The 27,878-nt window shown below is 40.2% G+C and overlaps 2 protein-coding genes across 3 annotated transcripts; both read right to left on the bottom strand.

Moving 5' to 3' along the window:
* LOC139459113 (probable RNA-binding protein 18) lies at window positions 1-27,878 on the bottom strand. 2 transcript variants are annotated; one of them, XM_071240561.1, is made up of 7 exons: window positions 27,795-27,839; window positions 26,310-26,325; window positions 7,063-7,178; window positions 4,717-4,843; window positions 3,839-3,925; window positions 3,457-3,506; window positions 1-447 (listed from the first exon to the last, which is right to left on the bottom strand). In XM_071240561.1, exons 3-7 carry the CDS (start codon window positions 7,155-7,157, stop codon window positions 258-260), a joined length of 549 nt encoding a protein of 182 aa, XP_071096662.1. In that variant the 5' UTR covers window positions 7,158-7,178; window positions 26,310-26,325; window positions 27,795-27,839; the 3' UTR covers window positions 1-257. The 2 variants fall into 2 exon arrangements, with proteins under 2 accessions (XP_071096662.1, XP_071096661.1); XM_071240560.1 differs by lacking the exon at window positions 26,310-26,325 and having other exon boundaries at window positions 27,795-27,878.
* Window positions 16,218-17,212, bottom strand: LOC139459112 (heat shock protein 30D-like). The gene has a single exon (XM_071240559.1). It carries the CDS (start codon window positions 17,059-17,061, stop codon window positions 16,327-16,329), a length of 735 nt encoding a protein of 244 aa, XP_071096660.1. The 5' UTR covers window positions 17,062-17,212; the 3' UTR covers window positions 16,218-16,326.

The raw sequence follows: 27,878 nt of genomic DNA, 5'->3' as shown, positions 1-27,878 counted from the left end.
TCTCCCCTGGCCACGAACATGAATCTCCCCTGGCCACGAACATGAATCTCCCCTGGCCACAAACATGAATCCATTTGGGCACAAACAGGAATATCTTAAGACCAGAAACGCGAATCTTTTTTATCCACAAAGAGGACTCTCCTTTGATCACCAACAGAAATCAGCTCCTGCCAGTGTCTTCTCCTTAGACAGCAATAATGGCAATATCGCTAATTGTTGCCTCACAAAAACTTGACCTGTTATGCTTGCCACCCAAGTCACCTCCTGTGTTTTCTGTAGTAGGGTTTAGGTTTCAGCACAAGCTGATTACGAATGTTTTCCGGGTTTGCAACACTCAGTTTACTGCTCCCAGGGGGCGCTTCCACTTTGTTGGATATTGTAAAATCCTTTTGTGTCTTTGCCATTTGTTCCAGCTTGGCTTCAATGGCATGTATCTTCACATCAACACTGGAAACAGAACAGTCTGTCAGAGCTCCAGATAAGCATTTGGTGTTGTGGGTATTTTACCCATGCATTTTAAAATCGTTGGGTATCAGTAATTCCATCTGGGTATTCAAATTTCTGTTACCCCCTAGTTTTTACACATGTGATATTTAAGTTAAATATTTAAAAACACTAATCATCTAGTCCCTGCAAACTGGTGTCGTGTGGGTTCGAGAGCTTTGTAGGACTAAAAAATACCACGATACTTCCACAAGAAAGTGTGATGGCAAATGATCATGATGTAACTGTCATCGTGGAGTTTGGCAAGGTTGACGGAATGCCCGTTTATAATTTCAAAATAAGTTGCTGATTTGCTAATCGAATACGCAGGGTTACTTCACAATATTTTGATGATACGCCCAAGTTTTATTTTTTTAGCGTATCTGTAATGTTCGTTACGAATTTGATACGCTTGGATTTTATTTTACTGTGTATTTCTGCATTTCTGATGCGTATTTTACGCAGATACGCAGCTTATCTGGAGCTCTGGTCCATTATTAAACATAATGAGTGACTGGCAGAAAGACCAATGTAACACATATTTTTTAAGTCTACCATTTTGTTGAAAACCATGAGTACTGGATTGAAAGCGAAATCAACCCATGAAGATCTGGGGTAAAATAGGTCTGCAGCAACCCATGCTGGCTGTAAAAGACGACTATGCTTGTCATAAGAGGTGAGTAATGGGATCGGGTGGTCATACACCTAATTGGTTGATGCATGTCATCGTATCCCAATTGCGTGGATCGATGCTCATGATATCAATTACTGGATTGTCTGGTTCAGATTCGATTATTTACAGACCGCTGTCATATAGCTGGTATAGCTGGTATATTGCTGTCATATAGCTGGTATATTGCCGAGTCTGCCGTTAAACAACAATCAAACAAACGACAAATTGAATCAGTGGATCCTTATATGACAAAGGGACATAACTCTGCACAGTGAATTAACACACTTAAGACAACTGGGCAACCTGTGACTTTACTATGATAGTGTCCGCCTGACGGTCCGAGATGGTCTATTTTGCTGACAGACGGCAACTTTTGAAAAGTTAACATGCCAAATTGTCAGGCTGAGATTGTATTCCCTAAATTACCTGAGCATTTTAGTTTTAATTCAATCTAAGAAGTAAAGTTACTGTAAACATTAAAAACACTAATGGGCTTTTAGGGAATTTTATACTCTGACTGTGAAATGGCTCTACAATTCAATAAATATAATGCAACAGCACTGTAGCTCACCTGGGTGTAATCAACAGTTTAAAAAAGTCAACAAAGACAGACACATATAACAACTAGCTGTGGAACTACATGCAAATGTGCTTGAATGAAGTTCCAGCTTCTAAAAAACAATTCACCCAATAAAAACTCACCCGAATACATCCCGAGCATTACCATGATCATCATGCAAGCAAATGAGTCACTCACTAATCTCGTACGTTGTGAGCTTACGGGACTCAAACACCTAACCACACATTTATCCCATTTCATTCCAGTTTTCATGTTCCAAGTGGCCAAACTGATAAGACGTTGCACTGTCAATACCATCCAGTTTGTATATGATTGGTTAACTGATGTTCATTTCAACAGCAAGACCCAATCAGATTGAGTATTATGATGCATGATTGGTGGTAAAGCTAGGCCGAGAATTTATCTGAAATCCTTGTAAATGTAACTTTCAAAATATTGATATATTCAATATATACATGGGTAAGCATGAGGTGAAAATTTGTGAGGCATTGATACATAATATATCGACATGAGTCGATAACAGTATAAAACTCGGATGCTTGCTGAGGAGTTCTAAACTTACATCGATCAGTGTTTGACACGAGGATGAGATTTTATTTGTCATCAACAATCCTTCTTTCAACTTTTTCATTTTGTAACCAGTGTTTTGACTTGTAAAAAGTAGCACTAACCAGATTTAGTTACAAAGATTGTGGTTTGGTATGGTTTGTTGTTTAATGCCGCACTCAGCAATGTTCCAACTATGTGACAGCGGTCTGTAAATAATCGAGTCTGGACCAGACAATCCAGTGGTTGATATCAAGGAGCATCAATCCACGCAATTGGGATCAATGACATGCACCAACCAAGTCAGCGAGTCTGACTTACCGATCCCGTTAGTCGCTTCTTATGACAAGCATAGTCGCCTCTTACGGCAAGCATGGGTTGCTGAAAACCTATTCAACCCCAGAGCTTCCCGGTTCTCAGTTTCAAAGAGATAATTGACATCATTTGATTGTGACGTCATGGTAACTGATGATGTCACAATGGCCTGCTAAGCATTGTGATGCAACTCATTGAAGCGATATCTCCTGTGGAAGCCACTTGGATGACAACCATGACAACACAGCTGATATTACACGATTATTACTACTCAGGTCACATGATCATGTACACGTCCAAAACTAATCTCATCCAAATCAGATCTTGTCCTCCAATACATCACCCCTCTGTCAAAGTCAAACAAACCCTTCATAGGCGGTTGCTTCAAGTGAATCCTGAGTGAACTTTGATCATCCAATCAAAATGAAGGATGTGAGGATTTCAGCCAATCAGATTTCAGCTGACTAAATCGATTTGGCTTCATTTCGTTACCGCCTCAATATTTCAATCTTATCAAAAGAAAACCCACACAGAATGCAAATATTCCATCGATAGTACACCCTTTTAGATTTTTGTGTGCTCAGAAACGACAGGGTTTATAAAATATCAACAAAAATATAAAAATGGCTTCTATTACACTCCATTCCATTATATTCATTTTTGAGATTAGGTAATTAGATGCTCTCCGAATGTTTTGCTCGCTCATACCCAGAACATAGAATCTTGGATGTAGATTGGCTGTCAAAAAGATCATTGACCTCCTATGAAGAGTTGTAAGATCTTCACAAAGGGAGGTATCATTTTGGGGTCAAAGATCTGATCTCAATGAGATCGGTCAAGATCCCGTCAGCCCACATACCTGTCTGCTGGAGCATTCTTCTCCGGTGGCTTCGCATTTATGTCGGTTTTCTGCAAGAGTAATATATGTATAGTGACAAATAAATGTTGGAATGCAGACTATATGCTCCAGACAGACAGACCCCATCACTTTGAACAATATTTCAGGTATTTTACCACAAGTCATGGATACAAGCCCAAAGTGATGCAGGTCTTGGACCATGTTACTTTGGTCATTTCAGACATCATCACAACACACCCCTTTTGAAAGTGAGTGAGTGAGTGGGGTTTAATGCCACTTTAAACAGTATTTATATAAAAGCTATGTGAAACTTCCATGTGAAACAACCAAGCAGTAATAAAATGTAATACCAGTGTGCTTCATTAACTGCTGAAGAACAAACCTGTTTTTCCTGATGTGCCCAGCGAACAATCAATTTTTTGGATAACGCTAGCTTGCCATTCAGGGCCTTTAAGGCCCTCTCAGCATTCTGAAACAAATGCCAAGCATGTATTAGGCCAGAAACAGAAAGAACTAGGCTTTTAAGTACATGCAAAAAGAAAACCAGCCCAAAAACTTTCACACCAGAAACATACAGCATGAACCATTTGGACCTCACCAAATCAGGTTCAAATTGATATTTGTCTCTGATGCCTTATGATGTTCAATGCAGTACCACTTTAAAACCGTAAGTCCTGTACCTTTAGTTACCTTGGTTAATTATACAAAACCAAGGTAGCATACTGCAATCATACTGCAAATGTGTCATTGACCTTGTCATCTGACATGACCTTGTCACATGGCAAGAAACGAAAAGTACATATTATCAACATTGAATAGAATAGGTCTTCAGCAACCCATACTTGCGACTATGCTTGTCGTAAAAGGCGACTAACAGGATTGGATGGTCAGGCTCGCTGACTTGGTTGATACATGTCATTGATCCCAATTGCGTGTATCGATGCTCATGATGTCATTCACTGGGTTGTCTGGTCCAGACTTGTTTATTTTACAGTACTGGAATATTGCTGAGTGAGGCGTTTAACAACAAACAAGCGAGCAAGTATTGAAAATGTTTTGTAATATCATGAATAAAAATCTAGTATTTAATGTTTTTGACAATAAAGTTTCTGGTGATGGCATCCTCCTGCTGGCATCTAAAACATAAACTATACCCCACAACTTAATGAAAAGGATGATTTTCCCTTCTTAAAAAATTCACAGAAAGGATGAATGAGTTGAGGCATAAGAACAAGTATCAGGGTGATCTGTCTCTGTTACCTGTCTACTGTGATAGCTGACGAAGCAGTAGCCTCGTGGCTTCCCCATCTCCGGCCCGGCCTTGTTGTACAGGAAGTCAAACTTCTGCAGCTCACCATAGCGCTGGACTACTTTCAGCAGGGTGAACCTTCAACAACACAAATAATGAAGATCAGTGGTCGCACAAGAAGACTTGCCCAATTCAAGTTGGTTCAATATACATGGATCTGAAGGGGTGGTGCAGGGGTGCACACTCCTCCCTTTGTGTTTGTCTGTTTGTTGTTTGTCAGCGAGCCTGACCACCCGATCCCATTAGTCACCTCTTGCGACAAGCATGGTTTGCTGAAGACATATTCTAACCCGGAATCTTCTTTTTTTGAAACTAGTAACCAGATTACTTCAACAATGTTTTCAACAAAAATAACCAATTGTTTCCCTAATTATTTCAATTCATTTCTAAAATATTTAAGTGCATCCCCACGCCCCTTTTTTCCTAAGAGTCAGCATATGTCTCAAGATCCGGGGCAGAATAGGTCTTCAGCAACCCATGTTTGCCGTAAAAGGCGACTATTCTTGTCGTAAAAGGAGACTAAAAGGATCGTTTGGTCAGGCTCGCTGACTTGGTTGATGCATGTCATCGTATCCTAATTGTAGGATCAATGCCCATGATGTCAATCACTGGATAGTCCGGTCCAGACTCGATTATTTACAGACTGCCGTCATATTGCAAGCATGAGTGAGTGAGTTTTGTTTAACACAGCTTTGAACAGTATTCCAGTTACATCACAGCGTATCAGCTTAATGTGAGAGGAAAGCCCAAAGTGATGCAGGTCTCAGACGTTTACCAATTCTTTGAAACCCATGAGCATGAGTAAGGTGACAGAAATAAAAACAAAATCACCACAAACCAGGATTTGTACCCATGATTGTAGGTTTCTGGAGGCCCAAGGGACGTAACTCTGCAAATCGAATAGCGGCGTCTTAGACAAATGGGCTAGTCGTGCCCCCACTTTTTAGCTCACCTGACTTATGAAGTAATGATGTGATGACACTTCAACCTAATTTGGAAACAAAATATCTATAGTTGATAAAGAAAGAGGACAAACAAAAATAGGTCTGTAGTAGGGTTAGGACAGGTAAATCAGGTTCTCGGGTCGGGAGGGCCATGAGTAGGACCCGGGTTCCCACAGGACTACCCGGACCCGTGGCTAGTCATGTGAATTATTGTTCAATGACAAAAACTCACTATAGCTCAGTGGTTACACTACATGTCGCTATTGTTCGCATTTCTTTCTGACGATACATCCAGTCCTTTGACTTTGAGTAGGTCTGAGAAAAGATAACGCTTCAGTCAACTTCCGTGTACGCATGATCTGGTCGTTTGATACGTGTATCTAAACAGTTACTGCCTGGGCTGCATTGAAACAATTCCCAATCAGACATCTTGTTCCCAGCTCTTGAGACCTGCAGTGGGTACCCGGGTAGGGTTGGGTAATAGGGGGTCGGATATAATGAGTAGTAGATTTTGACTTGGCACAGCCCTAGTCTGTAGCATCAGGAAAAAGTTCTTAATTTCTTAATTTCCATTTGAAATTGTAAAATCTTTAAACAAGATTACATGCAGGATTTTGAAAAACGCAGTAAACCGTTATTTTCCAAACATATTGTTGTATATATTCATTGGTATTTCATATTGTGGTATACCGGTATACAGGTAATATCGCGCACCTCTATGAATGGTTAGGTCTTTCGGCTTTACGGTTTCAGAGCCAATGTCAAATATGCAAAAGCATGACAACAAGCAACCACATAAGTTCGCTTGATTTAGTTGAGCTAAAAAGTAAGACATGATAAAAGGCACATATAGCAGTGATGCAGGACACTATGCATGGGCTTCTCAAACAATACAAGGGAGATAACCATGTTGTGTCAATGTGACCTGGTACATGTACATACTAGAAGACCACAACAAGACACACACAAACACACACAGAACCAATCCTACCAACAACAAAATAAATAAAACAAAAATAATATCCAACAATGTCCAAATGGAGCCTAGATCAATCTTTAATTTCAGGAACTAACTAAATCTGCAAGGCTCTAATTTGTTGGAATTTCTGTAATCTTGTCAATGTCAACCTTCATTTCTGTTTACATGCCACAGCTACTCAGACGGCATATTAATGAACACTCATTCCTCGCTTGACACCCCCCCCCTACCTTCACCCTAAAGCTGAGGCAATCTAGACTTGCCAAAACATTCTAGACTTGAGTTGGACTCCTTTTTTAATCTATTCTCTAGGGTCTGGGAAACAGACTAAACTATGCCATGAATAAATCAAGAAATCTTATCTGTGGGCTTACTCTGTCAGTCTGGAGTCCAGATTGCCTATCCAGAGACGACAGTCGTCTGCTCCCTGCCCGGGGTCATCGGGTACGTCCACAGGACTTTCCCCCATCTTGAGACATCACTTACCCACCTGCAACAGAAACCTGTGCATCACAACAAGACAGTGGCAACTTTCATAACTACTGCTGCAATATAATGGGATATTAAGAAATGGTTTCACACCTTCAACTCTATGATGAATCAAACTAAAACAATTGCTACCAGGCCACCAAACAGTATCAAATCAGATCAAATCAAATCAAATCAAATCAGTGCAAAGGTCCATGACCTGAAACAATAAACTATCACACACCACACTGATGCCAAGGTAGACAGGGTCATCCAGCTGCCACCCTGACATGCCATGATATAACTTGAATACTGTTAAATGCGGCGTTAAACCCAACTCACTCACTCATTGCTCACAATACTGACCACTGGATGGTCCAGAAGCGATTATTTACATTAAATATTGCTAAGTACAGGGTTTTACATGATGCACAAATGTAGAAAATGGACACATAAAAAAATATACTGCATCCCAATAATATTCATGGTACCTACAGCACATCAAGAGCTATGATGGGTGTCTGTTATTTCAGTCATCAATCATGACCTCTGTCCATTTGATAATTGATTCATTCCAGGCTCTAAAGTAATTATCTAAACGTACAGTACACTAGACCATTTCATTACTTAACAGGACCCTCATATTGTCTGCAAGGTTCCTTAAAATTAATTATTAGGGATCCCCTGGACCCACACGTTTGTAACTCAAGGTAAAACCATGTAAGGAAATTAAACAGCACACACACACACACACACACACACACACACACACACACACACACACACACACACACACACACACACACACACACACAGACCATCATGCAGCACACACGCACACACACACACAGACCATCATGCAGCACACATGCACACACACACACACAAAATCCTTCAACCAGATGGACACACACACACACGGTCAACCAGACAGACCATCATGCACGCACGCGCATGCACACACACACACGCACGCAAACTCACACACACATTCAACCAGACAGATAGAGAGACACACAGATGGACAACCGGACAGAAAAACATGCACGCACACACGCTCACACACAAACTCAGCAGGACAAGTACACAAACTTTGTGTTTCAGATAACACCCTATCAGGAAAGTGGATTGTTGGAATCTCAACAATGCATCTGTCAATTTGAATGTCGTCACTGTGGGTTTTTTCATGAACAGTTTCAGAACTGCGCCCATGCTCCGAGTGTGCCCACCATGTGTGCATCCTGAAGCCGAGCATGTCAGGCCTCCTGAGGAACTCTGTCCAGCAGTGAAGTCACAGCAACAGACAGTGTTAACTGAGAATGTTCCTTCAGGAGTTACAGCAGGTTGTTAATGTTGTTTGATTTCTTTGAAAAATACAATCAGTGCACAGCTCTCATGCAATAAAACATGCCTTCATATCTTGTTTATGTCAAGCATACTCTTAATTAGTTCCATAAACTTTTCGTTTCCTATTTATAGATGCCATACAGCTATCACAGATCACACCACCACAGAGAGACGCCTTAAGGTCACGGCTGCTATTAAATATGATGGTGGTCATTAAGTCATCATCAAGATGACTGATACGCAACCACTGGTCTTATTCCATCATGCAGATAACCTCTCACCAATATACTATATGGGGTGATTGTCAGCAGACAAAAATAAACTTGGTTGTGATCGCAAAGTCTCACAGACATTAATCATGTCAATAACAGATATTCTCTAGACTTTTTATTATTAATTGCACCAAAATGTAAAAGTTATTCAGCATTATTAGTTATGTCACTGCAGCCTGGAAATAATCAAGTCTGGGACAATCCTCTTTTTAATCAGTTCTCATGACACACACAAGGTGTTGGGGTGAAATGGGGTTTAACGTCTCGTCCAAGATTATTGCACTTATATAGCGACCTGCATGGTCGTGTATGTGTGTGTGTGTGGCTGCTTGTACTAGTCCGGACTGATGCCGATTTATAGTGTTAGCACACTGAGATACCATGCCGCAGTTGAACATGAATAACCCACTCAGACACAGTATACTGACTCCGAGCCGACCAGTCTTTGTTTTAGCCCCTTAATGCCGAGCGCCAGACAGGGTAACAACAAGTACCATCTTTTAATGTCTTTTGGTATGACGAGGCTGGGGATCAAACCCCGGACCTTCCGCTCTCCGGGCGGATGCTCTACCATTAGACCACAGAGGCGGTCGACACACACAAGGTTCCGGGTGGGGGACCTATTCTGTCCTGGAATCCTGGCTTTTAAAAAGTATTGATTGTATTACAATGCAAACTGAAAGAGGCTGTGTTAATTGCATGAAAATGGTATCAAATTGTATCAATCGAATCACAATGTATTAATTGTATCACTGCCTCCTAATATACATGATTCGACCAAGAGTGCCTTTCAGACAAAATTGGCCCATGAAGATCCGGGGTAGAATAGGTCTTCAGCAACCCAGTCTTGCCGTAAGAGGCCACTATGCTATCAGGCTCGCTGACTTGGTTGATGCATGTCATTGTATCCCAACTGCGTAGATCGAAACTCATGATGCCAATCACTGGATTGTCTGATCCAAGATTATTTACAGACTGCCGTCATACTGGAATATTACAAAGCGGGGCGTTAAACAACAAACAAACAAAACAAAAAAAATCAAACAAATACTGACTTTGGAGCATGCAGAGTATAGTTAGAAATTGGCACTAGTCCTGTAGTCCTTGCCAAACTGACTGATAGTTAAGGTATCATAAGGACTAGTAACAGTCTGCCTTTTTCAAGGGTTTTGCGATATGTTATCATTATTAGTGAACTATAAATGTCAGTTTCTACCGCTGTTCTATCAGACCTGTTCACTGATCACAATCAACACCATGTCTACATCAGATCCGCCTCACAGGGAGAACTTAAAACTCAGGTAGGGTAAGTATGACAGCATCATAGCAAAGGGTAATATGTCAAATTAGTTGAAAGGATAAATAACAGGGGCGTCTTATGGAAACTTGAACAATCAGGAATTTGCAGTAAGGGCAGGTGGCATTAATCTTGCGTTATTGAAATGAAAGCTAGCAAGGGTTGTTTAACCGGTCCTGCCAAGGTGTTCCCAGAATGGCCCTTCCACTGGCCTCTGGTGTGTAGATCAAAGCAAGGTTTCATCGTCTCCCCACTCCCACCTATTCAAGTTTGTGAACAGAAAGTTGGCCTTCATTAATTACAACTGTACAACAAGGAGTACTGAGACAGAACACTGATGCAGACATGACAATACAAACATGTCATAAGTATTTGTCTACGAATAATTTATTTCTGAATAAAAGGGAAAGGAATTGCTGTTATAATGTTTTATTATCAAAGTATGTGAAATGGTGACACAATAACACCCTACAACTTATCTACACCCATCAATAACCCACACCCATCAATAACCCACACCCATCAATAACGCACACCCATCAATAACCCACACCCACCAATAACCCACACCTACCAATAACCCACACCCATCAATAACCCACACCCATCAATAACGCACACCCACCAATAACCCACACCCACCAATAACCTACATCCATCAATAACCCACACCCATCAATAACCCACACCCATCAATAACCTACACCCACCAATAACCCACACCCATCAATAACCCACACCCACCAATTACCTACACCAACCAATAACCCACACCCACCAATAACGCACACCCATCAATTACCTACACCAACCAATAACCCACACCCACCAATAACGCACACCCATCAATAACCCACACCCACCAATAACGCACACCCATCAATAACCCACACCCACCAATAACGCACACCCATCAATAACCCACACCCACCAATAACCTTCATCCATCAATAACCCACACCCACCAATAACCTACACCCACCAATAACCCACACCCACCAGTAACCTACACCCACCAGTAACCTACACCCACCAGTAACCCACACCCACCAATAACCTACACCCACCAGTAACCCACGCCCACCAGTAACCCACGCCCACCAATAACCTACACCCATCAATAACCTACACCCACCAATAACCCACACCCACCAATAACCCACACCCACCAATAACGCACACCCACCAATAACCTACACCCATCAATAACCTACACCCACCAATAACCTACACCCACCAATAACCTACACCCACCAATAACCCACACCCACCAATAACCTACACCCACCAATAACCTACACCCACCAATAACCCACACCCGTAACCCACACCCACCAGTAACCCACACCCACCAATAACCTACACCCATCAATAACCTACACCCACCAATAACCTACACCCACCAATAACCTACACCCATCAATAACCTACACCCACCAATAACCCACACCCACCAATAACCTACACCCACCAATAACCCACACCCGTAACCCACACCCACCAGTAACCCACACCCACCAATAACCTACACCCACCAATAACCTACACCCACCAATAACCCACACCCACCAATAACCTACACCCACCAATAACCCACACCCACCAATAACCCACACCCACCAATAACCCACACCCACCAATAACCTACATCCATCAATAACCCACACCCACCAATAACCCACACCCACCAATAACCTACACCCATCAATAACCCACACGCTCCAATAACCTACACCCACCAATAACCAACACCCACCAATAACCCACACCCATCAATAACCTACACCCACCAATAACCTACACCCACCAATAACCTACACCCACCAATAACCCACACCCACCAATAACCCACACCCACCAATAACCCACACCCACCAATAACCTACATCCATCAATAACCCACACCCACCAATAACCCACACCCACCAATAACCCACACCCACCAATAACCTACATCCATCAATAACCCACACCCACCAATAACCCACACCCACCAATAACCTACACCCATCAATAACCTACACCCACCAATAACCTACACCCACCAATAACCAACACCCACCAATAACCCACACCCACCAATAACCTACACCCACCAGTAACCTACACCCACCAATAACCCACACCCACCAATAACCAACACCCACCAATAACCCACACCCACCAGTAACCTACACCCACCTATAACCCACACCCACCAATAACCTACACCCACTAATAACCTACACCCACCAATAACCCACACCCACCAATAACCAACACCCACCAATAACCCACACCCACCAGTAACCTACACCCACCTATAACCTACACCCACCAATAACCCACTTCCACCAATAACCCACACTCACCAATAACCCACACCCACCAATAACCCACACCCACCAGTAACCTACACCCACCAATAACCTACACCCACCAATAACCCACACCCACCAATAACCCACACGCTCCAATAACCCACACCCACCTATAACGCACACCCACCTATAACCCACACCCACCAATAACCCACACCCATCAATAACCTACACCCACCAATAACCCACACCCACCAATAACCCACACCCACCTATAACCCACACCCACCAATAACCCACACCCACCAATAACCTACACCCACCAATAACCCACACCCAACAATAACCCACACCCAACAATAACCCACACCCACCAATAACCCACACCCAACAATAACCTACACCAATCAATAATCTACACCCACAAATAACCTACACCCATCAATAACCTTCACCAATCAATAATCTACACCCACCAATAACCTACACCCACCAATAACCTACACCCATCAATAACCTACACCAATCAATAATCGACACTATACAAAGATTACCGGTACATTCTTTAACATGAATCATGTGTATGCAAAGTATAATGTAATGTAATTATAGACCACTTCACTAGAATACGGACATTCCTTCCACAAATAGCCTCCTGGAGGGCAGATGCTTGGCTGAGTCACACACTCTGGCTGAGGGATCTCAATCTCCTTCCTATGTTTACAAAAATCACATTTATTCATCAGAGACATTTTCCTGAAGAAAAGATATTCCAAGGGTAATGTTTGAGAAGTTTGGTACACATCCCCAATAATAATCATAATCATCACAGGTATATGTAGCTGTACCAAAAAAAAAAAAGATTGACCTGGTTCAATAAAAAAATGAAAAAAGAATTCTACAGGTTGGTATTACAGTGGTGACAAATGAGAGAGAAACTAGTTCTGGGTTTAACTATTTCAACTAAAACCAGTGAGTGAGTGAGTGAGTGAGTATGGTTTTACGCCGCTTTTAGCAATATTCCAGCAATATCACGGCTGGGGACATCAGAAATGGGCTTCACACATTGTACCCATGTCGGGAATGGAACCCGGGTCTTCGGCGTGATGAGTGAAGGCTTTAACCACTAGACTACCCGACCACCCCTCAACTAAAACCAAGCATAGTGTTATAATCAGTTATATTACCAGTCCTTCTCTAATGTTAATGGACCCGTGAAGATGCGGGGTAGAATAGGTCTTCAGCAACCCATGCTTGTCGAAAAGGGCGACTATTCTTGTCATAAAAGTTGACTAACGGGATCTGTCAGGCTCGCTGACTTGGTTAAGCATGTCATCCATCTTAATTGCGTGGATTGATGCTCATGATATCAATCTCTGGATTGTCTAGTCCAGACTCGATTACCAACAGACTGCCGTCATATAGCTGGAATAAGTGCGGCATAAAACACCAAACCAACCAACCAAACCAACCAATGTTAACAACTTTGGACAGATGTTGATGAGTGAGTGAGTGAGTGAGTGAGTGAGTGAGTGAGTGAGTGAGTGAGTGAGTGTCGGGGGGGACATGTATTGTTACGAGTGACTGAATGAGTATGGTTTTACGCCACTTTTAGCAATATTCCAGCAATATCACAGCGGGGGACATAAGAAATGGGCTTCACACATTGTACCCACGAGGGGAATCAAATACAGGTCTTTGGCATGACGAGCGAACACTTTAACCACTAGGCCACCCCCCTATTGTTACGAAACAATGGGGTGTATACATCATGTCCATTGTATCCATTTGAGGAACTGAACCAGGGTCCAGATCAGGATGGGAGGACACTTTAACCACTAGGCCATACAATGGGGTGTATACATCATGGCCATTGTATCCATTTGAGGAACTGAACCAGGGTCCAGATCAGGATGGGAGGACACTTTACCCACTAGGCCATACAATGGGGTGTATACATCATGTCCATTGTATCCATTTGAGGAACTGAACCAGGGTCCAGATCAGGATGGGAGGACACTTTAACCACTAGGCCATACAATGGGGTGTATACATCATGTCCATTGTATCCATTTGAGGAACTGAACCAGGGTCCAGATCAGGATTGGAGGACACTTTACCCACTAGGCCATACAATGGGGTGTATACATCATGTCCATTGTATCCATTTGAGGAACTGAACCAGGGTCCAGATCAGGATGGGAGGACACTTTACCCACTAGGCCATACAATGGGGTGTATACATCATGTCCATTGTATCCATTTGAGGAACTGAACCAGGGTCCAGATCAGGATGGGAGGACACTTTAACCACTAGGCCATACAATGGGGTGTATACATCATGTCCATTGTATCCATTTGAGGAACTAAACCAGGGTCCAGATCAGGATGGGAGGACACTTTAACCACTAGGCCATACAATGGGGTGTATACATCATGTCCATTGTATCCATTTGAGGAACTGAACCAGGGTCCAGATCAGGATGGGAGGACACTTTAACCACTAGGCCATACAATGCCTTTTATAGATCTGTGGACACTGAGTAACCATGTACTGCATGAACAAAAAGAAAACAAAAATTATTTGAAATTGAAATATTTTATTTAATATATAACAAAAATACAAATATAAATACAGCAGATTTCAGCAGTAGTTTCACTGATATTTATTATGTCCATCATGCAATGTTGATTGATACTGACCACAAGCATCTGCCCATAATAACACAATAATTACATGTTGAGTATTTAGCAGGACTGAATCATGTGAATAGGCCAATAAATATCCGGCATATAATATAGGAATACATGGATACCACTCAAAAGAAGTTAAAGAACACATGATTTGTTCCTGTTACCATAGGGGACACGGGTGGACCAGTCGTCTAAGGCGCCGCAATTCGCTGTGCAGAGTTGCGTCCCTTGGCACGCCAGAAACCTATGATTGTGGGTTCGAATCCCGGTTTGCCCTGATTATGTTTCTCGGTTTGTCAGCACGATACCCGTGCTCATGGTTTTCACCAGAGTGGTAAACATCTGAGACCTGTATCACTTCGGGCTTTCCTCCCACATTAAGCTGACACGCCACAATGTAACTGGAATACTGTTTAAAGCGGCGTTAAACCCAACTCACTCACTCCTATTACCATAGTGAATCTGTCATGACAGATAAACTATAGTTATATGAACATATTGGTGTTCTTTTACTTCTTTTGAGTAGTTTTTATATTATGACATGGCAATATTTCTGAAAAATATATTGAATATAAAACATCTGATCCGTAGTTCATATTTAACGTCAACCTAATGAGTGTCCATTCAAAGACACAAAGAAAAAGAGGGATCAAATCATACATATACAGGGATCAAATCATACATATACAGGGATCAAATCATACATATACAGGGATCATTCTAGGAATTGTCTGACATGGGACCTTTATGTGAACATTTCATATATTCCCGAAGTACACACACACTTGCCCATACAGCACCATGTTAAAATGCCCCATTGTATTTTAAACTTTAGGGGCTAAAAGCACAAGGTCCCACCCTAGATTATCCCTGCATATAGGATTGCATTGGCTCATACATGGGGAATGGGCACTTATTAGGTTGAATATAGTATACACTCCCCTCTATTATAACACAGCAGTACTGTCAATCAACAAACTCCACCCAAATAGCACCATAATCAGTTATAGAACATTATCCTGTTCAACAGGTATATGCATTTAGCCAGAATATGTACACTGCATATTACAAATGGCTGTAACAAATATAATTAAATGTCATAGTATAAGAAATGACTAGAAAACTCACAGATACTGCAATCCTCTACCTGAATGGATTTCGTCAGTCCAGATCCCGATATTACACAATATTAAAGTACGAAAAGATACACTATATTGGTCCGGTTCAATCATCTGTCCTCCTTTCAATGTTCATGGTTGTTTAATTATGCTCAATGGGAATGAGTTTAGGCGATTCTTCCAAAGCTGGTAGCGGCGCCTCAATGGACAAGAGTCCATCTCTGGTCAACTTGGACACAAGGGATTCTGGGTTTATGTTTGTAGGGAGCATGAACTGGCGGTGGTATTCTCGAAACACAGACTTGTTGTCTCCCTTCTCCTCGTGGCGAGCGTGCACCGAGAGCTGTTTGTCGGCAGTCTTCACCATAATTTCTTCGGGTTTAAACTGGCGAACATCGAACTGAAGTTGAAATTTCTTGCCTCCATGATGATCATGCACAATTGGGTTCTCCAGTAGGAAGTTCTCCCGCGTTCTCCAGGTCTCGGGCTGCGAGTCGACTGGAACAAGGTGTTGACAATGGGAAAACATCCTGTTCATTTCTTCTGTCATTCTCTTCATCTCTCTATCCATATGTCGCAAGGAATACTGAAAGTCGCCATCAAATGATGGCATCGTCATCATTGGCATGCTGGGTTGAAATGATGATGACGACCTTGGATATGGCGCCCAATTGTCAAAGCCAGATCGGAAGTTGGAGATTCGATTGTCGGAACTCATGTTCATATCGCGCAGTCCCGATCGGAGATTCATATCTCTCATTTCTCGATCCAGCATGCCGAGCTGGCGTTCTGGATTAAAGTAATCCATGTTCCAGCCCTGTCTGTTCCAGGAAGTGGGCGCATCCCAGGATATCGGCACTTGGCGAATCAGAGACATTGATGAAATTGTTACACAAATGTCCGAAACGAATAAATTGAAATTATGAAAGCAACCACTTTCCTGAAAATGAGCCTGCCTGTATAGCTATCAAGCTTTTAGCTACACTTTCACTGGTCTCAACAAATTGCAGAAACAGAATTGAGTGTAACTTGTCCGATGGTGAAGTGATGATATTGTCTGGAGAAAGATTGGAAAGTGGGAGCCTCACTGGTGTGACTCACATCCCCCTGTATGGGATATTTATACCTCCCATCTCCAGGGAGTCGCCAGTCACTGACACAAACATCTGACACCCAAACAAGCACCTGCCAGGCTGGCTACCAGTAGAACTTGTTGCAGGAATATTTCCACCTTGATCACTGGATGAGCAACTCGCATCAAAGGTTGCAACAACTGGGGCCCACAAAGGGTTGGGTTTAAATGTGTCACTGGGACCCTCTATGGTTGATGTTGCAACATTGTTATCAGGACAAATATGATACCCTTATCTATCAACAGATTTAAATATCAAATCATTCTGTACCTTTGAACAGAACATATTTCCGAAATTAAATACAAAAAAGTCTAGTCTACATACTGGTTGATAGAGATTAATACCATGACTTTAAAACTAGATACAAGTAAGTACATGAGTCACAAGATGCCATTGGACAAACACGTATATATACAGGACTATATAAAAAGAAAGGGAAACAAGTTTTGTAGACAACATGACAACTCAAAATAACTTTTAACAGACAACAAATTCAACTGGTTGGTCGACTAAGCCTCCAAGTTTTTCTTAATGACTTAATTAATATGAATTACTGAGCATATATTTACATGTAAATATGTTATTAAATCATTGATGTTTAAATCTGCTAGTACAGCCCTATGAGCATGTTTCAAGGGATATCTAACACATTACAAAGATCCATGTATTATTAGTGTTAGTGTTAGTAGTACCTGTCAAGTCACTTACAAATCCATGAGTTTAACATCTCATGAGGCACTATAATGTACACCGTACATCTCAATTGAAGATGGGGAATTCAGATAGCAAACATAACAACCACACGGCTATCAATACCAAAAAGATGTTTTTAAGGAATCCTCAGAAATAATAAACTAGGTTTTCCTGTCTGAAACCAAGCTGATATCCAATCATGAACAGATGCAGAGATCAGCCCAGGAAAGGAAACTTGCCCAGCAGGGTCACATTTCCACCAGCCCAGGAATACTTTCTTCGATGGCCGTTTCTACATCATACAGGGACTTATCTAGTGTTCCAGACAAAATGGAAAAAATCTTTATTTATTATTTTGATTCTTTTAAGTTCTGTTTTTTTACATACCGAGGTATTTAACCAATGTATTTACAGTATTGCATTCAATGCAATAATCTCTTACCACTTCTTCTCTATCCTGTTTATTGGCCATGTTATCAGTGAAACACAAGTCTCTACAAGGCCACATTAGCGATAATGATAGTAACATGAATTGGAAAGGTTGTCCATTCCCATTTGGAATTTTGCTGACGTTTGCTGCAGACTCGGGCTGAATATCAACCTCTGGGCAGGACTAGATAAATCGGTCATATTCTCATAAACTTTTAATACCTTATTCATTTCACAGCATGTTACACTCAAGACTTTTTAAAATCACTTTTTTACAACCAATAATTACAAACCAGAAACAAAAGAATACATTCATTCAAGTTAGTTTCTCTATACTCAATTATTTAAATTCACCAAAAATATGATCATTTGGTATGTTGAACATTGTTGAAGTTTGAATTCCTTGTTTTTGTTTGTTTGTTTGTTATCTTCTGAGAACTAACATAAAACAGTACTATTCTCATGTTTACCCTTTTCTTACTTTTGTTCCTTAGTCAAGAAAAGCCTGGACTGGCAACAATTCTTTTAGTTCAAGCAAAAGCACCTGCCTGTCACAAACATATCAGCAACAAGCACCTGCCTGTCACAAACATATCAGCAACAAGCACCTGCCTGTCACAAACATATCAGCAACAAGCACCTGCCTGTCACAAACATATCAGCAACAAGCACCTGCTACAAACATATCAGCAACAAGCACCTGCCTGTCACAAACATATCAGCAACAAGCACCTGCTACAAACATATCAGCAACAAGCACCTGCCTGTCACAAACATATCAGCAACAAGCACCTGCTACAAACATATCAGCAACAAGCACCTGCTACAAACATATCAGCAACAAGCACCTGCCTGTCACAAACATATCAGCAACAAGCACCTGCTACAAACATATCAGCAACAAGCACCTGCCTGTCACAAACATATCAGCAACAAGCACCTGCTACAAACATATCAGCAACAAGCACCTGCTACAAACATATCAGCAACAAGCACCTGCTACAAACATATCAGCAACAAGCACCTGCCAGTCACAAACATATCAGCAACAAGCACCTGCCTGTCACAAACATATCAGCAACAAGCACCTGCCTGTCACAAACATATCAGCAACAAGCACCTGCCTGTCACAAACATATCAGCAACAAGCACCTGCTACAAACATATCAGCAACAAGCACCTGCCTGTCACAAACATATCAGCAACAAGCACCTGCTACAAACATATCAGCAACAAGCACCTGCCTGTCACAAACATATCAGCAACAAGCACCTGCCTGTCACAAACATATCAGCAACAAGCACCTGCTACAAACATATCAGCAACAAGCACCTGCTACAAACATATCAGCAACAAGCACCTGCCTGTCACAAACATATCAGCAACAAGCACCTGCTACAAACATATCAGCAACAAGCACCTGCCTGTCACAAACATATCAGCAACAAGCACCTGCTACAAACATATCAGCAACAAGCACCTGCCTGTCACAAACATATCAGCAACAAGCACCTGCTACAAACATATCAGCAACAAGCACCTGCCTGTCACAAACATATCAGCAACAAGCACCTGCTACAAACATATCAGCAACAAGCACCTGCCTGTCACAAACATATCAGCAACAAGCACCTGCTACAAACATATCAGCAACAAGCACCTGCCTGTCACAAACATATCAGCAACAAGCACCTGCTACAAACATATCAGCAACAAGCACCTGCCTGTCACAAACATATCAGCAACAAGCACCTGCTACAAACATATCAGCAACAAGCACCTGCCTGTCACAAACATATCAGCAACAAGCACCTGCTACAAACATATCAGCAACAAGCACCTGCCTGTCACAAACATATCAGCAACAAGCACCTGCTACAAACATATCAGCAACAAGCACCTGCCTGTCACAAACATATCAGCAACAAGCACCTGCTACAAACATATCAGCAACAAGCACCTGCCTGTCACAAACATATCAGCAACAAGCACCTGCTACAAACATATCAGCAACAAGCACCTGCTACAAACATATAAGCAACAAGCACCTGCTACAACATAACAAGCACCTACCAAGTCATACATTACCAGTTTTTGAAATGTACATATTACTGACTATCCCTGATTGTCAGACACACACATCACCCCTGACACAATCCTGTCCAACAGGTTAAAGGCCATCCAGTCTTAGCCCTGTGACTCAATTGGCAGTCACAGTAAACTTAAATCAGGTTATTCCAGTCTTACACATGTACCCCTTAAACTATTTTCAATTAAGGATTGCCTTAATAGTCACAGATACATTAGTGTCTCAATTTCACATAAGACACTATCACCCTGAATCATCATAATGTCTAGGTCTAGAATGGAAATGAGCGCAATGCAAATCTATAATCATGATAATATGGTCTAGAATGAAAGTCAAAAACAAAAAAAGTCTTGTTAACTCGGACAATAGCCCACACAGACATTTCTCCACTCAGAGAATACCCGACACAGACATACAAAAAGGACAAACAACAGACGACAGTTGTATTAACAATTTGACAGACTATAATTATACGAATATCAAAATCATCATTACTTGTCAAGTTCACTTAAAAGTAGGGTGTGGGGAAATGTCCAGTGAGAAAATGTCCATGTGGGGAACCATCTTCACGAGGCAAGCATGTCAACTAGCCTATATCAAAGCCTAGTTTCTAGTTTCTACCCTTGCCACATAAAGGCCACTTTTCTTGGCTCGACCCTGTCGCCACCTTGCGTAGATCATAAGTTGTACCCCTTGTAATGAAAAAGTAATATCCAATCAGACCGCTGTTCGTATCTCGTATAAAGATGCCGACTAATATAGGTGACGACCTAGTTGATCAGATAATGAAAACATTCGTGATTTCATCCCTGACACAAAAACATAGGCAATCGTTGGGGTTTAAAAGTTGAACAAGACATATTTGTGTCAACAAAGATAGGCAGCGGTAAATCACTTTCATACGAAGGTGTACCTGTCATAGATGTTGATTTTGAGAAACGTTCTCTGACTGGACTACCGATATGTGCAATAGTCAAATCATATTTAGCACAGGAAAGTTAGCTTGATGTGGCAAGGGTGGAAACAAGACTTTGATAAAAAGGTTATAGGACGCTCTTGCCTCGGGCAGATGGTGGGGAACCGTCTGGACCCAAGTATCACCATATTTGGTAAAACAGCTTCTACCATCTTCAACAATAAGTACAGATAATGATGCATCAGTACACCCCTGATATTTAAATTATCATCCAAACAAAATTAAAGCTTGATCACTAACTTGGCTTTTCCATGCCATGAACAAGCGAAAGTCATATTTATAATAAGGTCTAACACTTCTTAATAATAAAGTTTCATCTCCCTGGAATTTGCTTCTGAAAGACGAATGCCTTAAAAAATGTTTTAAAACTTAATCTGATCAACTGGTATGAACAATTAAATCAGACTTCCATTGTTATGCTTTATGAGGTTTCTTGACCATAAGGTTTCTAAGAAGAAAACAATTTTCCGTTAAAAAATTAACAAACAAAAATATTTGTTCAATTCCATTCCATGCCAAACTTCAAATAATATCATCATGATTATGATCAAATGCATCTTCCAAATGTATTATTGTTTCTGAGCAAAAGATTCTTAAAATGTTGATAACAAAAATTGTAATTCTATTTACTGGCATGAACAAATCTGAATACGAATGTTCAAGATTCCTAGACCTTGTGGTTTCAAAGAACAATTGAAAAGAAACTATATTTCAGTTCATTGGAACATCTAGTTTAAAGGGACACTGATCTAACGCATTTCCCCGGACTGGTTGTTGCCTTTGTTATTGTTTTTCCCCCGTGAGTACCCGGATGATACGCAACGCAACTGAGCGTGACCAGAGACTGGGCTACCGTCTGCAAGTACAGCAGATTGTCCAGATTGTCCAGATTGATTTAGACGATCAAAAGGGCCTACAAACATCACAACAGATTATTATGTAGGATTAGAAGCCAAACAACACAGAAATGTACTTTTCAGTCTCTTGGTGATGACATTAAACATCAAAATGTTTGGAATTCGTTATCATAATAATACAGATGGAAATGTTTTTCAGTCACTTTGTTAAATAACTGAATATTTAGGCGTTTAATAAATTTTAAAATGTTACACATTTTGACAAAAATATACACACTATCAAAAAGCAATGCTCAGGTGAAACTTTGTGTTGCAAGTCAAAATAGTGTAAACGAAAATCGCAAAATTACCAAGCAAGTGACTTATCAAAACTACGTCACCATTACCGATGCTACCCACAAAGATACTTACATTTCCTTATTATCTCGAAAACTGTATTTCATTTTGTTGATCAATGTGACCATATGCCCTTATTACTACCCATACAAGTGACTAATGCGCTTACGAATGGCACAGCAGAGGTCGCGAACTAGTCTAGATTTCTGCTATACATCCGGGTACTCACTGGGAAAAAACAATAACAAAGGCAACAACCAGTCCCGGGGAATTGCGTTAGATCAGTGCCCCTTTAAACCTAGACAAAAGTATTATATGTTTAACACACTTAACCTTTAGCCTGCTGAATTGTTTTCAAGCTTCTTAACCCTGTCTGCTGGATTAATTTTAGCATAAGGCGCTGTAAAGAGGGTGGGTGATTTCAAAAGGTTGGTGCTTCATTAAACATGGGACAGTTGAAGAAATATTTTTGCACATTTCTTCCTGATAGAAAAATTCACATTAATTTATAAAAGTATCCTGATATTTTCAAACATACAGAGCTTAAGAGCAAAGCAAAACATAAAAATTGTAAGTGTTCTTGAACTTACCTTAATTACGTGATTGAATATGGAATGTGTTTCATATTAGGAACATGTATAAATTGTTAAATTTGTGCAAACTTATTTCAATAATCATATCTCCAATATCGTAAATTTAACTGAGCTTAAATTGTATTTGTTTATCGGCAAACAACAGCACGATTGTAAATTATGAACCATTTCAGAAAAATTTGCATGATACACTAAATGATTTAAATATTCAGCAATCCTAATTTGCGGTGTTTTGGTTGAATATTTTTGACACACAAAAATACAAATCCTGTGTTGAAATGCTAGCAGATGTGGCACGCTTCACTCGGCCTCAACATAACTTATCATGCTTATTGCTATTTTAGACCGCCTCCGTGGTCTAGTGGTAGAGCGTCCGTCCGGAGAGCGGAAGGTCCGGGGTTTGATCCCCGACCACATCATACCATAAGACGTTAAAAGATGGTACTTGTTGTTACCCTGTCTGGCACTCGGCATTACGGGGCTAAAACAAGGACTGGTCGGCTCGGAGTCAGTATACTGTCTCTGGGTGGGGTATTCATGTTCAACTGCGGCATGGTATCTCAGTGAGCTAGCACTATAAATCGGCATCAGTCCGGACTAGTACAAGCAGCCACAAAAACACACACACGTACATGCATGTCTCTATATAAGTGAAATAATCTTGGACGTGACGTTAAACCCCATTTCACCTCACCTCACCTATTGCTATTTTAATATAAAGAGAGTTCACATTGGCTTCATATACCTTGGCAAAAATTGACGATCTTCTAAATTAAGAGTGTTTCATTTTCCGCTTAATATGACGAGGAAAAAACAATTATAGATCGTGACATTTGACAGCAATGTAAGTACAAAGGTCACCTGATGTGATGTCATAGACAGGGGTAGTCTGCTGATAATCTTTCATCACAAAACAGTATGTTTGGATATTTTTCGCTTGTCACATCCAGAATAAACACAAATCACTACATAGTATCAGTAATCACACTAATATGAAATAACAGTGCCACTATATTGACAACATAATTGGCTTATTATTACATTCTGTGTCATTTACAGCATTACAGGGTTACACTAACACGCCGACACACATGCTAAAGGACAAGTAAAAGAGCATAGCAACTTCGCAGATTCCAATACTTTAGGGCATGCAAATGTTGGACCAAAATCCAACATGAAAAAGGGACATAGCGTATAACAGACAATAAAAACTTATAGTCTAAATCATCAGCAAGACAAAATAAATCCACCCCCGGGGTTAAAACATGTTTTGGTTTTTTTTTCTCAACAATGAGGCCGGTGCCTGCCCATTTCTCCCTCAGACTTTATAATCACACTACAGGGCTTTTCTCTCTGCTCATCTCAGAGCTCCAGACAAGCTACGTATCTGCGTGAAATACGCATCAGAAATGCAGAAATACACGGTAAAATATAATCCAAGTGTATCAAATACGCAACAAACATTACAGATACGCTACAAAAATAAAACTTGTGGGTATCATAAAATATTGTGAAGTAACCCTGCGTATTCGATTAGCAAATCAGCAACTTATTTTGAAATTATAAACGGGCATTCCGTCAACCTTGCCAAACTCCACGATGACAGTTACATCATGATCATTTGCCATCACACTTTCTTGTGGAAGTATCGTGGTATTTTTGAGTCCTATAAAGCTCTCGAACCCACACGACACCAGTTTGCAGGGACTAGATGAATAGTGTTTTTAAATATTTAACTTAAATACCCGCATGTGTAAAAACTGGTGGGTAACAGAAATTTGAATACGCAAATAGAATTACTGATACCCAATGATTTTAAAATAAATGGGTAAAATACCCACAACACCAAAAGCTTATCTGGAGCTCTGCATCTGTTGCATTACTGTGTCCACGAGGGCTGGTACGGGTAAATCGGGTCGGGGTGGGTACTGAGTAGGACAAGGGTACCAAAAGGACAAACCGGACCCAAGGTTAGTCACGTGATAAATTGTTAAATGACAAAAATTATCGAAAACTCTATGTTTACACTACAACTCACTAATGCTCACATTTCTTTCTGATTAAGCACCCATTTCTTCTGACTTATATATATATGTTTGAATAAAGATAAAACTTCAGTGTATGCATGACCAGATTGTTTCATACGGGTATCTAAATACATTTTGCCAGGGCTACATTCAAACTTTTCCCAATCGGACAGTTTGTACCTATCTAGTCTTGAGACCTACAGCGGGTACCCGGGTAGGGTTGGGTAATAGAGGGGTGCGTACCCAGTTAGTACTACTTGTACTAGTCCAGACTAATACTGATTTGATAGTGCCAGCACACTGAGATACAATGCCGCAGTTTAACATAAATACTCTACTTCAACACAGTATACTGACTCGGAGCTGACCGGTCCTTGTTTTAGCCCCTTAATGCTGAGCGCCAGACAAAACAACAAGTACCAACTTTTAACATCTTGTGGTATGACAATTATAGACTTGGTCAAGGAAAATATGGAGTTTCTATCATACGAGGAATTGAATGAAATGTAAAGTATGTGTCCATCCTCTTTAGAATTTTACGGTGTTATCAGAAGCATTAAACAATACCTTAAAACTCTTAATTTAGGTAAAGTCAGGTTCAAAGTATATCAGTTTTTCATTGGTTTCTACAGAAGCAAAAACTAAAGGGCAGGTAAAGTGGGAATAACAATTTGAAGACTTAAATTGGAACAATATCTGAAAAATTGTTTGATAGGCATTACTTAGAAGTTGAGGGATGACAAGATAGACACAATTTTATGGATAACAACTTCTTTAATACTGTGAAAAGCTTTTCACAGTATTAAAGAAGTTGTTATCCATAAAATTGTGTCTATCTTGAACAACATCTGAAGCAAAATAACGTAAAACTGTGTTGGTTTCAATACAATATTACCCACAGAATTCTCACAACTAATTCCTTTCCATTTATACTTAATTATGTTCAAAATGATCTGTGCTCCTGTCGCAATGAAAAGACAATAATTACTCACTTGTTTTGGGAATGTGCTGTAATAAAACAATTTTGGGATGAAGTGTCGGTGTGGACAGACCAGTGCATTCATGTTTATAAACATAAAATCACATTTTGTGCAGAATTGATACTTTTATGAGTTAAAGAGAACATAAAACAGAAAAAATGTTTGATTTACTTTTACTTATGGCAAAATTCTATATTTATAGATGCAAATTCCAAAATACAAAACGTTATTTTCATGTTTATAATAAGGAAGCTATTTTCGGATACAACATTGAAAAGATATTGCCTTCATAACAGGTAATACTATGGTGCTTGGATGCTGTATCATAAACTTTTCGAAAACAAGAAGAGCTTTCATTTCAGTTTTAGTTTTATACTAAAGACTTTATGTTTCTACATGTACTTTCCTACACTGCAATATGATATATAAACTTTATGTTTGTATTACTAGTAAATGTGTGATATATGTCATGGGCTTTCTTCCAATCTGGGCGGAAGCACATTTTATGTAACAGGTACTTCTTTCTAAAAGCAATAAAAAAAAAAAACACACATAAAAACCATTAAGTTCCTGAAGCAATTGTGGCATGCCTTGTTTAAGATTTATGACATGTTCATTTTCATAATTTTGCACAACCAACAAGCGAGATATTTTATCAACAGTGAACATACCGAGGTCTTCTTGAATTGAAAAAAGATATATATAATGACAGTTTATACTTTATCAGTTATACATCATGTGTAGTGTTTTGTCGTTGTGATGAGTGTTATAATAAATAATATCAGCTAGCTCGCGCTATGACGTAGCTGATGACATCAGTGCAGACTGATGTACTGACGCCATGATGAAGAATAAACCCATGAACGTATCCCAGGCTTCGTGTTATAGATACGGATATAGTTCAAGATGAGAACTGATGGGAATACATCACATCATGCTTCTCCAGATATTGAATTATTCAAAGAATTATTTCACATGTTTCCAAACTCTAAATGATGACACAATTAGTGTGTAACTTAAGAGATACATTGTTCACCACAAATGACTAGTGTGGGAGTTCTGACAATGTCTGAGATAACGTGAAACAGAGAACTGAACTGTTTCCATTAGAATACATGTAAAATCATTTACCATCCTTTATTAAAAATAAAATATGAAATAGCAACATGACAGAACCACAACAATGATTAAACTGCTGTTTAGGCGTTTAGAAATCAGAGAAATTTATGTTAATTGTTATGCATCATGAAACACATATTTTTTATAATATTATTACATGAATAATGGCTCCTGTATAATTTCTCTCTGTTCGCTAGATGAATAAGATTCCTAAAATGTTTTAATTTTTAAGTGGTAAACATAAGATTTTACAAGAGCTTCGTGGTTGTGAATCTTGTAAATACATGAAACAAAGGTGCAATGATTCACTTTCCTTTCCAAACATCCTGATAAAACGTCTACTATGATGGTATCTGAGGAAAACAATAAGAATTTTACCTGCTATTTGCTGAAAGTGGTGAGAACAACGAAAATAATGTTCTTCGAAGTTATAAAAAAAAATCAACACAAGGGAGGTTACTC

This window comes from Haliotis cracherodii, unplaced genomic scaffold (genome assembly GCF_022045235.1).
Source record: "Haliotis cracherodii isolate W230 unplaced genomic scaffold, xgHalCrac1.p SCAF_13, whole genome shotgun sequence".
NCBI lineage: Eukaryota > Metazoa > Mollusca > Gastropoda > Lepetellida > Haliotidae > Haliotis > Haliotis cracherodii.
This window is presented reverse-complemented; position numbering and strand designations above follow the sequence as displayed.

What these genes read in the sequence shown, in the direction of transcription:
- LOC139459112 (XM_071240559.1), bottom strand. Translation starts at nt 17,061, where the DNA reads ATGTCTCTGATTCGCCAAGTGCCGATATCCTGGGATGCGCCCACTTCC.
- LOC139459113 (XM_071240560.1), bottom strand. Translation starts at nt 7,157, where the DNA reads ATGGGGGAAAGTCCTGTGGACGTACCCGATGACCCCGGGCAGGGAGCA. An exon ending in CTGGACTCCAGACTGACAGA is followed by an intron (nt 4,844 to 7,062) that starts GTAAGCCCACAG and finishes GTGTTGTTGAAG; the next exon opens with GTTCACCCTGCTGAAAGTAG. An exon ending in AAGAATGCTCCAGCAGACAG is followed by an intron (nt 448 to 3,456) that starts GTATGTGGGCTG and finishes TTCTGTTTCCAG; the next exon opens with TGTTGATGTGAAGATACATG.